Source organism: Ranitomeya variabilis, chromosome 1, assembly GCF_051348905.1.
Source record: "Ranitomeya variabilis isolate aRanVar5 chromosome 1, aRanVar5.hap1, whole genome shotgun sequence".
NCBI classification, from domain to species: domain Eukaryota; kingdom Metazoa; phylum Chordata; class Amphibia; order Anura; family Dendrobatidae; genus Ranitomeya; species Ranitomeya variabilis.
The window spans coordinates 901617490-901632337 of NC_135232.1; the positions used below are offsets into that span (position 1 = coordinate 901617490).

Sequence of the window (14848 nt, forward strand, 5' to 3'; positions counted from 1 at the left end):
CCCATTATAACCAATGGAGAAAAGTCACTTTCAATAGTTTTCAATGGGGAACGGGATTTTCTTTAACAAAGTCAATTTCCAAGATTTTTCATCCAAATTTTCACAGTTTCAGACTCCAATTACGGCACACAATACCCGATGTACGGGCTGGCTCTATCCTGTTCGTGACGCCAGTTGTGACGCCCGAGGGACCGAGGTACCCAGCACCAGATCAATGAGGTCTGTCTCTTAAGGGGGATGTCACTAGTGGCTTGACCCGGTGCTGTGGCCTCAGGCGATGCACAGTGTAAGGGATATCATGAAGGAACAGACACTTACTTGGTCAGCAGCAGGTCTTCTCAGCTATGATGGCCCCGATCCTGGACCGATGGTTATTGTCCAAATGAAAGACTGAGGCGTTGAAACGTTTAACCAATTTACTTCAACATAAAGGGATTTGCCACCAATACTGTCACCGGAGTCTGTATAAGAACCCTGAATTACTTTGACCCTGTCAGGATTTCCACCTCTTATTATGCGCAATTTCTGTATGGTCCTGCTGCTGTTTGTGAACTGGCTGCCGACCCAATCTGTCTCTTCTGTGCTCTGGTTCGACGGGCAACCCGAGTCCCTTTTTGTCGGCTTACCCCCTCTGGGAGTACTGCTGAACTCTGTGTCTGTTGCTGCGTCTTACCCTGGTGAAGCTGATATCACCTCCCTTCCGGTTGCTGTATTATATATAATGAATATAGCCACGGATCCGGTATCCGTCTCTGCGCCTATTCTGGGTAGAGGTTATTACTACCCGGTTCTCACAATGTCCTTTTTCTCTATTCCTCCTTTCCTACTATCGGTATTACGGTCCTATAATCCGTCATAGGGCTGTTAGGAGCTCAGTTATACGACCTCACACTTTCAGCTCCTCAACCCAACTGCCCATCTTTTTCTCAGACCAGAATAGATCAAGGGGAATCTCTGGAGCTCCCCCTTCTGGCCGGAGATGGTAGTGCAGTCTTGCTATTTTAACATTTATTTGTGTCAATAACTATTTTTGTGGCAAATACCCCTAGGGGCGCCACACACACTAACAGCATAGCAACACTGAGCAGCTGCACAGGTGTGACAGATAACGAAAGAGTGGTCAGACGAGCAGAGTCAGAAACTGTCAGGAGCAGAGGTACCAGAGGTCACAACATGCACAAAGTCAGAGACAAGCCAAAAGTCAAAGCCAAACGGGAGCGCGGTATCCAAAATATGAGACGTAAGATGAAGTTGGGGTACAAGCCAGAAGTCAAAGCCGGTCGGGGAACGAGGAATCAGAGACGGAAAGCAAGAGGCGAGGTTCAGAGATCAGGCCGACTCATACACCATAAGAAAACCTCCAGACAAACACTACGTCAGGGATAGGGAACGGTTCACACACAAATACGGGAAGTCAGAGGCAGAAGGATCACCAGGCTATATAGGTCATCTGCTGTAGCCTGGAAGCATGAACTATCACTGATGCTGGCCAGCAGACTGCAGAGGACTTAAAGAGCCAAGCCAGCTCCAAAACGAGGCCGAGGAGATTAACCCCTGCATGACCAGTCCAGAGAGAGAATAGCAGAAAACAAACCCCGAACTTGATCATGACAGTACCCCCCTCTCAATGGGGGGCCACAGGACCCCCAGGCTTCCCTGGACAATGAGCGTGAAAGGTTCGGATCAACCGATCCGCATGGACCGAACGCCCTGGCACCCATGACCGGTCCTCAGAACCGTAACCTTTCCAATGGACCAAGTACTGAAGTGAACGGCACAGCATGTTAGAATCCACCACCTGTTCCACCTCATACTTGGTCTGGCCATCCAGCACAATAGGTGGTGGGTGCGAGGGAGACGCACCTGAGGAAGGCACTGATGGCTTCAAAAGCGCCTTATGAAACACGCGGAGGCAAGCGTAGGCAAAAGGCCACAGGATTAACCACCTCTAAAATTTCATAAGGACCAATAAACTTGGGACCCAACTTAGCAGAGGGAATCCTCAATCTTATATTCTTGGTGGATAACCATATCTTATCTCCCACCTGGTAAACCGGCGCCACAGAACGTCGTTTATCCGCAAAAAAAAAAAATGAATATTTGCCCTGAGCCTCCCCAATGTTTCTAAACCTCCCTCTAGACCTCCCCCAACTGCAGAAAGGCCGAATCAGCCCCTGGAAACCCAGAATCCAGCCAGGAAAACTCACCAAAGTGAGGGTGAAACCAATAGTTGCAGAAGAATGGGGAAGTGCAAGTGGACTGATTGACATGATTATTGAAAGCAAATTCCGCCATGGGTACCAAAGAGCACCAATCATCCTGTCTAGCCGTGGCAAGACACCGTAATATCAGCTCCAAAGACTGATTGGTCCTTTCAGTCTGACTGTTGGTCTCAGGATGGTAGGCCGATGAAAAAGTCAGACTGATTGCACCCCTCTATCAGACACCACACTGACAGGCACACCATGCAATCGAACCACATGCTCAATGAATAGTTTTGATAGAGTCTCAGCATTAGGGAGGCCCGCCAACGGTAAAAAATGCACCTGTTTACTGAACCTATCAACAACTACCCAGATCACAGTTTTGTCATTAGAGGGGGGGAGATCGGTGATAAAATCCATGGACAGATGAGTCCACGGTCTATCTGGAATTGGCAGTGGCACCAATTCCCCTGCTGGCCGGTTACGGGGGGTTTTTGCGCGGGCACAAGTGTCACAGGAAGACACAAACCCAGTGACATCAGAAGCGAACGAGGGCCACCACAACAGCCTAGTGATGGCTTAACGCGTAGCAGAGATTCCAGGATGCCCACTCAGAGCAGAGTCATGGAACTCCCGAAGCACCGTTAACCAATACTAAACAGGCACAAAGAGCTTATTATCAGGACGAAGGAGCAAGAGATTGGGCCTCATAAATCTCTTGTTCCAATGCTGAGGACACCGCAGCCACCACCACTCCGCGCTGAAGAATGGAGTAAGGAGCTTCAGAAGGTGATATTGGATCTAGGCTACGAGACAAAGCACCAGCCTTCACATTCTTGGACCCTGGTTTGAAAGTAATAGAGAACTGAAATCGGGGGAAAAAAAAAAAAAAAAAAGTGACCACCATGCCTGTCTCGGAGTTAAACGTTTGGAGAAATCGATGTTAGTCAGGATCTTGTGATCCATAAACACCAATTTAATGGCCAATAGCTCCTGGTTACCCAGATCATAATTCCTCTCAGAAGAGGAAAATTTTCTCGAAAAAAAGGCATAGGGTCTTAAGTTAGTCAACGTGGTGGGCCCCTGAGTCAACACAGTTTCCACTCCCACCTCCGAGGCGTGCACCTGTACGACAAATGGTTTAGACAAATCAGGTTGAACCAATACAGGGGCAGTCATGAAACAGATCTTCAAGGAAGAAAACGCTGCCACAGCTGGAGCTGACCAGTTCTTGAGATCAGCCCCCTTACGAGTTAAATCAGTGAGGGGTTTGACCACCTGAGAAAACCCCTTAATGAATTTTCTATAACAATTAGCGAAACCCAGAAAATGCTTAAGACCCTTGAGATCTCTGGGTTGCACCCAATCCACAATAGCCTGTACCTTCCTAGGGACCATGCAAAACCCCTCAGCAAGGAGAATTCTTGAGCAAAAAATGAACACTTCTCTGGTTTAGCAAATAGTGAGTTCTCCCTAAGCCTCTAAAGAACTGCCAGGAGGTGGCTCATCTGACTCTGTTTGTCAGAAGAATATATGAGGATGTCATCCAAATAAACTACCATGAAAGGCCCAATAAAATCAGAGAAAACATGATTCATGAAATTCTGGAACACTGCTGGCACGTTCGTCAGGCCAAAGGGCATAACCAAATTCTCACACAAACCCTCAGGGGTGAGAAATGCCATTTTCCACTCATCACCCTCACGCATACGGATGAGATTGTATGCTCCCCTGAGGTCCAACTTAGAGAACCACCTGGTTCCCGACAATTGATTGTACAAATCGGGTATAAGTGGGAGGGGATAAGTGTTTCTTATAGTGATTTTATTCAGTTCTCGAAAATCGAGGCATGGGCATAAATCCCCATCCTTTTTCTTCACAAAAAAGAACCCCGCCGCCACAGGAGAAATAGATGGCCGAATGTGCCCTTTACAGAGGCTTTTCAGAAATAAACTCCTTCATAGCGGCGCGTTCAGGGCTGGAAAGGTTTTACAGACGGGCTTTGGGCAATTTGGCACCGGGAACAAGATCAACAGCACAATCAAATGGGCGGTGTGGTGGTAGAACCTCAGCCTCCTTTTCAGAGAACACATCCTCAAAGTCCTTCAGGTACTCCGGAATACCTTCCAGACTGACGGATGACACAAGTACAGTAGTGAGGCAATTTTTACTACAATTAGGACCCCATTTAACAATGTCTCGAGATTCCCAGTTTATCACAGGATTATGTAATTGTAACCAGGGGAACCCCAACACCAGTCCCGCAGGCAGATTGTCCATAACAAAACATGAAATATGTTCCGGGTGTAGGGAACTCCCTTTAAAGGAGAAACTCCTCTGAAACAAATTTGATGACATTCTTAGTCAGAGGTGTTTTGTCAATGGCAACAATATGAATAGGAGTCTCCAGCCTAACTATCCCTAACTTACACTTGGACACCACTACCATAACAAACTTCCACTTCCAACAAAATATATGAAACTGTAGAAAAAGGCACCTGAGAGTCTGGGTGACTTCCACGATAATCACCCTGACTCAGCCGCTGGGTAGTCAGCAGTCCTTTCTCCAATGTCCGGGATCTCCGCATTAAAAACACAGCTTTCCTACATGTCGCAATCTCCTCTCCTTCTCCTCGAGGTTGGTGGCCCCCACCTCCATAGGTTCAGACGGAGGCAAAACAACAGGACCAGCAGGGAGCAACAGAACCTCTCGCTGTGTTACACCTCTCTCCCGCAGCCTCCGATCCATATGGATAGCCTGAGTCATAGCTTCCTCCAAAGAGCTGGGAGGAGGATGGAGAGCCAGAGTGTCCTTCAGGTAATACGACAGTCCACTCCTGAACTGATATCTCAGCACGGAGTCATCCCAGGACACCTCAATGGACCATCGATGGAACTCAGAGCTGTACCACTCGGCTGAGCACTTTCCCTGAACCAGACCCATAATAGTGTCCTCTGCCAACCTGACACGGTCCAGTTCGTCATAGATAAGTTTTAGAGCCTCAAAGAACCTATCTACCGACATCCGTTCAGGGGCAGTAGGGAGCAGCGAGAAAGATTGGGGACACTCCCTAAAGGTACCTTCACACTAAACGATATCGCTAGCGATCCGTGACGTTGCAGCATCCTGGCTAGCGATATCGTTTAGTTTGACAAGCAGCAGCGATCAGGATCCTGCTGTGATGTCGCTGGTCGCTGAATAAAGTTCAGAACTTTATTTGGTCGTCCGATCGCCGTGTATCGTTGTTTGACAGCAAAAGCAACGATACCAGCGATATTTTACACTGGTAACCAGGGTAAACATCGGGTTACTAAGCGCAGGGCCGCGCTTAGTAACCCGATGTTTACCCTGGTTACCAGCGTAAAATGTAAAAAAAACAAACAGCACATACTTACCTTCATGTCCCCGCCGTCCGCTTCCCACACTGACTGAGCGCCGCAAAGTGAAAGTGAAAGCACAGCGGTGACGTCACCGCTGTGCCCTGCTACTGCCGGCGCTCAGTCAGTGCAGGAAGCGGACGCCGGGGGACGCGAATGTAAGTATGTACTGTTTGTTTATTTTACATTTTACGCTGGTAACCAGGGTAAACATCGGGTTACTAAGCGCGGCTCGGCTTAGCAACCCGATGTTTACCCTGGTTACCCGGGGACCTCGGCATCGTTGGTCGCTAGAGAGCGGTCTGTGTGACAGCTCTCCAGCGATCAAACAGCGACGCTGCAGCGATCAGCATCGTTGTCGCTATCGCTGCAGCGTCGCTTAATGTGAAGGTACCTTTAGTAAGGAGATAATAATCCCTACCTGCTGAGTCTCATTCCCAAACAATCGGGGTCTAAGAGAAAACAATTTACAACCCTCTCTAAGCGTACGAAATTTATCTTTTTTGCCAGAAAAGGTGTCATGAAGGGTTTGGGAGCATGCAAAACAACATCTACTGAATCACCAGGTCGACTAACAGCATGAAGGATGGTTCTCTGCACAGGTTTAACAATCTCTGTCAGCTTTTTTCTTAAGTGAGTATGAGACGTGGCAAGGGTCCGATGTTCCACCGAAAAATCCCACATCAGCTGTGTCAAACTGGACACTTGATCCGCCAAGCTACAAAGCGGATCCATGACCAGAGGAAAAAAAATACAAAATCCCCTTTAAATGTGTGGTCACTGATAATGTGATGCGGCTGCAGTGCAGTTTAGCGCAACCTCCACCAGGGGGAGCTGGTGAGGGAAAAGAGGTTGCACACTAACAGCGTAGCAACACTGAGCAGCCGCACAGTTGTCACAGATAACGAAAGAGTGGTCAGACGAGCAGAGTCAGAAACTGTCAGGAGCAGAGGTACCAGAGGTCACAACATGCACAAAGTCAGAGACAAGCCAGAAGTCAGAGCCAAACGGGAGTGCGGTATCCAAAACGTGAGGCATAAGACGAAGTCGGGGTACAAGCCAGAAGTCAAAGCCAGAAGTCAAAGCCATTCGGGGAATGAGGTATCAGAGAGGGAAAGCAAGAGGCGGGGTTCAGAGATCAGGCCAAGTCATACACTGTAAGGAAACCACCAGGCAAACACTACGTCAGGGATAAGGAATGGTTCACACACAAATACGGGAAGTCAGGGACAGAAGGATCACTAGGGTATACGGGTCAGCGGCTCCAGCCTGGAAGCATGAACTATCACTGACGCTGGCCAGCAGACTGCAGATGACTTTGGGTAGGTGCACACGCTGCAGATTACTCTGCGGATTTTTCCAAACTGATTTTGGTAAATCTGCACTGCGGATTTCCTGGGGAATTACCGTGGATTTACCGCGATTTTTTTGCCGATTTTGTGCGGATTCCACCAGCGGTTGTACATGCGGATTCCTATTATGGACCATGTGTAAACCGCTGCGGAATCCGCACAAAGAATTGACATGCTGCGGAATAAACAACACTACGTTTCCAAGCGTTTTTTTCCGCAGCATGTACACTGCGGATTTTGTTTTCCATAGGTTTACACGGTACTGTAAACTCATTGAAAACTGCTGCGAATCGACAGCAGCCAATCCGCTGCGGATCCACAGCAAAAACCGCAACATGCGCACATACCCTTAAAGAGCCAAGCCAGCTCCAAAACGAGGCGGAGGGGATTAACCCCCACATGACCAGTCCAGAGAGAGAATAGAAAACAAACCCCGAACTGGATCATGACACTTTTGTGTTTAGAATAGACCCAGACAGTATATCTTTACAATTTCCGTGATGCCAAGCTGGATCCGTCAATCTGTGGGGCCCAAAGTTTTTTAATTTAATGACAGCATTTCTTTTTAAATAAATACCTTTTGAGGCTGGGGTCACACTTGGCGTAAGACAATACGGAACGTATTATACGTCCGTAATACGGCCGTAATACGGAGAAATGTTCCCAAAATAGTGATCCGTAGTCAGGGTGTGTCAGCGTATTTTGTGCATGGCATCCTCCGTATGTAATCCGTATGGCATCCGTACTGCGAGATTTTCGCGCAGGCTAGCAAAACCGACATCTAATGGATTTATGTGCTCAAATGTTCGGGAAAACATATATACAGTATATATATATATATATATATATATATATATATATATATATATATATATATATGTCATTGAGACACATATATATATATATATTCTGTATTTAGATTTCATTCAGCGCGATATCTGTGAAAAGCCGGTAATTCAATTGCCGGCTTTTCATTTCTCCTGCCTAAACCCGACAGGATATGAGACATGGTTTACATACAGTAAACCATCTCATATTCCCTTTTTTTTTTGCATATTCCACACTACTAATGTTAGTAGTGTGTATGTGCCAAATTTCAGTGCTGTAGTTGCTAAAATAAAGGGTTAAATGGCGGAAAAAATTGGCGTGGGCTCCCGCGCAATTTTCTCCGCCAGAATGGTAAAGCCAGTGACTGAGGGCAGATATTAATAGCCAGGAGAGGGTCCATGGTTATTGGCCTTCCCGTGGCTAAAAACATCTGCCCCCAGCCACCCCAGAAAAGGCACATCTGGAAGATGCGCCTATTCTGGCACTTGGCCACTCTCTTCCCACTCCCTGTAGCGGTGGGATATGGGGTAATGAAGGGTTAATGCCACCTTGCTATTGTAAGGTGACATTAAGCCAGATTAATAATGGAGAGGCGTCAATTATGACACCTATCCATTATTAATCCAATTGTTTGAAAGGGTTAAAAAACACACACACACACATGATTTAAAAGTATTTTAATGAAATAAACACAGCGGTTGTTTTAATAATTTATTGCTCTCTCAATCCATTTGCAGGCCCTCACATGGCAAAATAATAAACGCACAAGATACATACCCTCAGCTGAACCGTCACGTCCCACGATGTAATCCATCTGAAGGGGTTAAAATATTTTACAGGCAGGAGCCCTGCTAATGCAGCGGTGTGCTCGTGCTTGTAATTCCCCGGCGAATGAAAGAAATGTAGGTCATTGACCTACATTTCCTTCAGTCGCGGTGATGCGCCCCCTGCTGGATGTCCTCATATGACCTGGAGCGTGGGAAAAAGTTCCCAGGCTGCAGCTCATGAGAACATCCAGCAGGGGCGCATCACCGCGACTCAATGTAAGTACAGATCCAGCTTTCCTTTCAGCACCCGGGGATTACAGGCACGTGCGAGTGGTTTATCGCAGCTCGTGCCTGTAATATTAGTTAACCCCTTCAGATGGATTACCTCGTTGGACGTGATCAGACATCAGAAGGTATGTGTCTTGTGCGTTTATTATTTTGCCAAGCGAGGGCCTGCAAATGGATTGAGAGAGCAATAAAATATTACAACAACCGCTGTGTTTATTTCATTAAAATACTTTTAAATCATGTGTGTGTGTGTGTGTTTTAACCCTTTCAAACAATTGGATTAATAATGGATAGGTGTCATAATTGATGCCTCTCCATTATTAATCTGGCTTAATGTCACCTTACAGTAGCAAGGTGGCATTAACCCTTCATTACCCCATATCCCACCGCTACACGGGAGTGGGAAGAGAGTGGCCAAGTGCCAGAATAGGCGCATCTTCCAGATGTGCCTTTTCTGGGGTGGCTGGGGGCAGATGTTTTTAGCCACGGGGGGGCCAATAACCATGGACCCTCTCCTGGCTATTAATATCTGCCCTCAGTCACTGGCTTTACCATTCTGGCGGAGAAAATTGTGCGGGAGCCCACGACAATTTTTTTCCGCCATTTAACCCTTTATTTTAGCAGCTACAGCGCTGAAATTTTGCACATACACACTACTAACATTAGTAGTGTGGAATATGCAAAAAAAAAGGGGATATGAGATGGTTTACTGTATGTAACCCTGTCTCATATCCTGTCGGGTTTGTGCAGGAGAAATGAAAAGCCGGCAATTGAATTACCGACTTTTCACTAACACCGCTGCGTATTTCTCGCAAGTCACACTGCTGGTCCGTGTGGAATCCGTATTTTTCTCGCCCCCATAGACTTTCATTGGCGATTTTTTTGCGCAATACGCTGACAAACGCAGCATGCTGCGATTTTGTACGGCCGTAGAAAGCCGTATATTACGGATCCGTAATATACGGCTGATAGGAGCAGCCCCATTGAGAATCATTGTGCCGTATGTAATGCGAGTTTTACGGACGTAGTTTCTGCGCTCTTACGTCCGTAAAACATGCATGTGTGACCCCGGCCTAAAAGTCAACAACCAGTTGATCTTATTTATGAATTCTGGAATTGTGGGCATCTGATCAGTTATTCAATATTCAGCTATTCATCTCCTAGCCATATACAGCAATCGAGAGATAGCAATCTTACCATAATCATCAGTAATCAGGTCCTAACAGAACAGTAAGGAATTTAACAGATGAGCAATATTTTTTAAATTTTTTGGAGGGGAGGGGGATTTTTTTCCCTTTAAATTATGGATGGTCCCATTAAATTTTTCATGCGTGTCTGTGTTAGAATACACTTGTCTCACGCTATTTTATGGATCCAAACGTTCCCGTTTGGATAGCGGGCGCGTCAAAACGACACATCCGCATGTCCTGCGTACCCAATGTTAAAGATAGGTACGCAGGATGCATGCAGAAGTAGGTGGACCTAAGCAAAAGTGGGCGGAGCTTCAGGGAGGAAGTACGCAGCCGACAGCAAAGCCCCGGTATGCAAGTGTGCATGTAGCCTTAGCCAGTTGAAAATTATTGTTCTCAGTGGGAGAATCAAAATAATAATTTTGTAACAATGATATATTTTAATGGCTGACTAAAATAAAATAAGTGATGTTACAAAGCAAAGCAAGCCTTCGAGACTACTTAGGTGTCTTCATCAGGCATAGTATAACAAAGCATCTGAGGAAATGCAAATATATACAGGGTTTAAATGGGAACATAGGCAAATTGGGAAATTAACGTATTTTTCGGATTATAAGACGCACCCCAAATTTTGAGTAGAAAAATAGAAGGAAAAAAACCCCCACTTTTTAATAAAATGGTGGTGCTTCTTATAATCCATGCGTCTTATTGCTTACCGGGGGTGGTGGCTGCGGTGAAGCGGGGTCCCAGGGTTGCCGCTGGAGGAGGCAAGAGGGGAGCGTTGCTGCAGGCCACAGGCTGGGATGAGGGGGTGGTCGGATGTGCGGTGCGGCGCACCACTGCAGGTGTCCGAGGCTACGGGGGGGTCTGCCGGCATCTTGTGAAAGCCCAGCGCCCCTGCAGTCACATGGTTTCCTATGCAGTGGACTGGACTCCGGAAAAATAGCTGCCAGCCGGGGGCGGTGCATGAACAGATGGAGATCTCGGCACTAAGATCTCAGGAGATGAGATTTCAGCAACGGACACCCACAGCACTGAACACCTGCAGCAGTGTGCCGCACCGCACCTCCGAACACCCCCTCATCCCAGCCTGGAGCCGGTAAGGTATATCCATATTATAAGATGCACCTCCATTTTCCCCTCAAGTTTGCGTCTTATAATCTGAAAAATACCGGTACTTCCCTCTAGAAAATCAGCCAGATTTCCAGTAAACAAATACCAAATGCAACATATGCCTAAACCATGCCGGAAGAGACATGTCTCACATGTAGAAATATAATGGAGGCCCAGGGGCTACAAAAGAAGACAAACCAGAATTTCCGTTTAGTATACTATACAAAAAGACGCACAAAAGCCCACACTGCAGATTGACCTTCCCATTCCTGTTTCTCAACCTTCCTAACAGGAATATAGGTTGTACACCTCCAACTTTGTGACTTACACATGGTAATCGTAGTAATGTCTCATGTATCAAAACTCTCTAGGAAAGGGCAATATTGATATCTCAGAACCTGCACTATAAAAATAAAACACTTTTGACCCACTAAACACCTTTCTACCACGTACCGGCGAGTTGCAAATCCACATTTTAAAACAATTTTCCATAATTTTCCAATGGTTTTAGGTGAAAAGTTTTTGCTTTTCCAACATATTCCCCCCCCCATCTTTCACAAGTGGGAACCACGTGGCTGATACCTGCATCCAAATCCACAGCAATTTGCGTAAAGATTCATTTGGTTCTCATACAGCTGTCTGGCCGACCCTATTTAATACCATCGGTCAGTGTGCTGTCTGATTAGAATATGAGGTGAACACATCTGTAGGATGCGCTTATCTGAACGAGCCCCAAGGATGGCTACATAAAAGCTATCCATATATGTAACAAATTCTTTAGATTGGTCCATATTCATTTATTAAAAATTCGGGATTTTCCAGCAGCAATAACCTTGATTCAGCAAAACACCACATCATCATCATCATCGGTCAGATTTCTAGCATGTGCAGTATGGGCATAATCCCAGCCCAGTAGTGGTTCTAATCGTGAATAAAAACATTTTTGTTATTTCTCTCATCAGGTTATAAATGAGTTTTGCTATTTCCTATGATTCACTAATAATAGTAGCTCAGATTGGCGATTTTGGACACACAGCGATGAATGACCAGTTGTACATAGTCTGGATAACTTGGAGGACAATGCCAGGTAACCTGGTACTGATAGATCTGCGCCAGGTTCTGTTGATTAGCAGAACAAGTAAATATTGAGGCTCTATCAACAATAATGGCATGTGCACATTGGTACTCTTCTATCATTATGCCAGATTTCTTAAAAGTGACAATGACTACACACGAGCAGCGACCACATTGGGCAGAATGGCACAAAAAGGACAGGTAACAAAAACAGCAAGTGTGTCTGTTATACACAACGCTCAGGCAGGTCCTTACAGGCGTCAGTACTGATACTTTCTATTGTTTGTGTAACTACAAGCTGTAGTGGAACATTAAATATACAAAGTATAATGGAGAGATAAGCTTTCAGAGAAGCAATACACTGACAATCACACTGACCTGTGGATTCTAGGGACATGCTGGTTTGTGATTGTGTCTTCTGTAGCTGGATCTCAGTGCCTGCTCCTGGGCTTACATGCATCTATCTGCACACTCAGCCCTTTCTTGTGGGTAAACTTCCTCATAGCCAGCAATCTCCACCCATAGGCAACACTCGACCTCCTCCCACAAGAAGTTTGGCATTGTTTTGTTCCCTTCCTTCTCCCTGCCCACTGTCTCACTCATTCTCCTGAAGTAACTTGCAATTACTGGAATTGCACCTGCAGTTACGATACTGAAATTAGTCTCTTATTCTTCCAGTTTCTTATTCAGGGCTAATGTTGGTTTCTTATTAGGCTATGTGCACACGTTCAGCAATGTCAGCAGAATTTTCCTGAACAAAACCGGACTTTTTCTGCAGGAAATCCGCTCGCGTTTTTTTCCCGCACATTTTTATCGCGTTTTTGCGCTTGCTTTTTTGCTGATTTTTTGCGTTTTTTTCCGGAGCTTCCCAATGCAACAATATAGCGGCAAAAACACGAAAAATCCACAAAATTAATGAACATGGTGCGTTTTTTACCGCAATGCATTTTTTTTAGCAGAAAGAAGCATAGCATGTGCACAAAAATTGCGGCATGCATTAAAATGATGGGATGCTTAACGCTAGCTTTTTTAGCGTTTTTTTCAGCGGAAAAAATCCTGAACGTGTGCACACAGCCTTAGGCAATTTTTTTTCTTCTGCTTTTGCAGGTTTAACAACAAAAATTGAAAAATGATAATAAGAAAATACAATGGAGCGAGGTGCGCTCATGTGAATACACTTAAAAGCAGCTATAAAAATTATAAAACTGGCACAAAAATAGGAATAAAAGTGGGCAAGAAAGGGTGTTATTGAAAGGGTTAAATTACTTTGGGCCACTGATCTCACAATGCAGACACAGAGATAGTGATGCCCCACATCTTTTACAGGTCACTACAGACTGGCCCAAATGGGTTTTGGGTAGCTGAATTGGTATCAAAGTGGCATCAAATTGTAACAATTTGTATAAGTAACTGGTGTTTCTAAGGTGTTAAATGACTTTGGGACACTGATTTCACATGGCCATCACACAAATAGTGATACACTGCATCAAATTCAGGTCACTCTGGCCTGGTCCAAATGGGTTCTGGGAATCAGAACTGGCATCAAATTGGCCAAATAGCCAATTTTCACAGATTTGAATAAGTAACTGGTGTTTTCAGAGAGGTAAATGACTTTGGGCCACTGATTGCACACCACCATTACACAGATAGTTTTGCCCCACAACAATTTCAGGTCACTCCAGCCTGGCCTAAATGGGTTCTGGGCATCAGAATTGGCATAAAAATTGGCAATAGATTTGAATAAGTAACTGGTGTTTTTAAGGGGTTAATTGACTTTAGGCTATTGATTTCACACCACCATTACACAAATAGTGATACCCCCTGTCAAATTCAGGTCACTCCAGCCTGGCCCAAATGGGTTCTGTGCATCAGAACTATTATCAACCTGGTTGATTTTTATTATTTGAATAAGTAACTGGTGTTTTTAAGGGGTTAAATGACTATGGGCCACTAATCTCACACAACCATTACATAGATAATGATGCCACACATCAAATTACAGTCACTTCAGCCTGGACAAAATGGGTTCTGGGCATCAGAACTGGCAAAGCAAAGAGCCCATCAAGAGTGATGGCTCGGTAAATCTTCAGAAAATTATCACTGCCTAAAAAAGAAGGAATCAAAATTGTCGGTCAAATTATCAACCATTTTAAATACGCAGCCGATACAACACTGATATCAACAAGCACAGATGGCATGAAGGACTTACTAGAAGATGGAAAGATTGTGCATTGGATTCGTACACAATACAAGGAAGACAAAGATATTGATCACTGCCAGGTAGAACCAGGACACATTTGAGATGGACAGCGACGAACTGGCAGTTGTAAAGTACTTTAACCTACTAAGATCAATGATCACCTGAGATGCAGTGATGACACCAAAAGCCAATAGGAGAATAGCTATGGGCAAATCAACAATGAAGTCAGTGGACAAGGTCTTCAAATCGAAGAACATTTCACTGGCGACGAAGGCACGGCTTGTAAATAGTCTGGTCTTTGCTGTAGTAACATATGGAGGCGAAACCTAGACAATAAAGAAACAAGACAAAAGAAAAATCAACGCCTTCAAAATGTGGTGCAGGAGAAGGATGGTATCAATACCATGGATAGCAAGAAGAACAAACAAATCAATTTTGAAACAAATAAAGCTAG

At 45.2% G+C, this 14848-nt stretch overlaps 1 protein-coding gene across 4 annotated transcripts in view; it reads right to left on the reverse strand.

Moving 5' to 3' along the window:
• CASP6 (caspase 6) overlaps nucleotides 1–12779 on the reverse strand; it is a 71639-nt gene extending 58860 nt beyond the window's left edge. Inside the window, exon 1 of one of the 4 annotated variants that reach the window (XM_077278926.1) lies at nucleotides 12573–12779. In XM_077278926.1, coding sequence (XP_077135041.1) covers nucleotides 12573–12654 — 82 coding nt within the window. In that variant the 5' untranslated portion in view covers nucleotides 12655–12779. The remainder of the gene's footprint in view (nucleotides 1–12572) is intronic. The other 3 variants (XM_077278936.1, XM_077278938.1, XM_077278921.1) reach the window with 3 other exon arrangements.
• Nucleotides 12780–14848: the final 2069 nt, after the last annotated feature.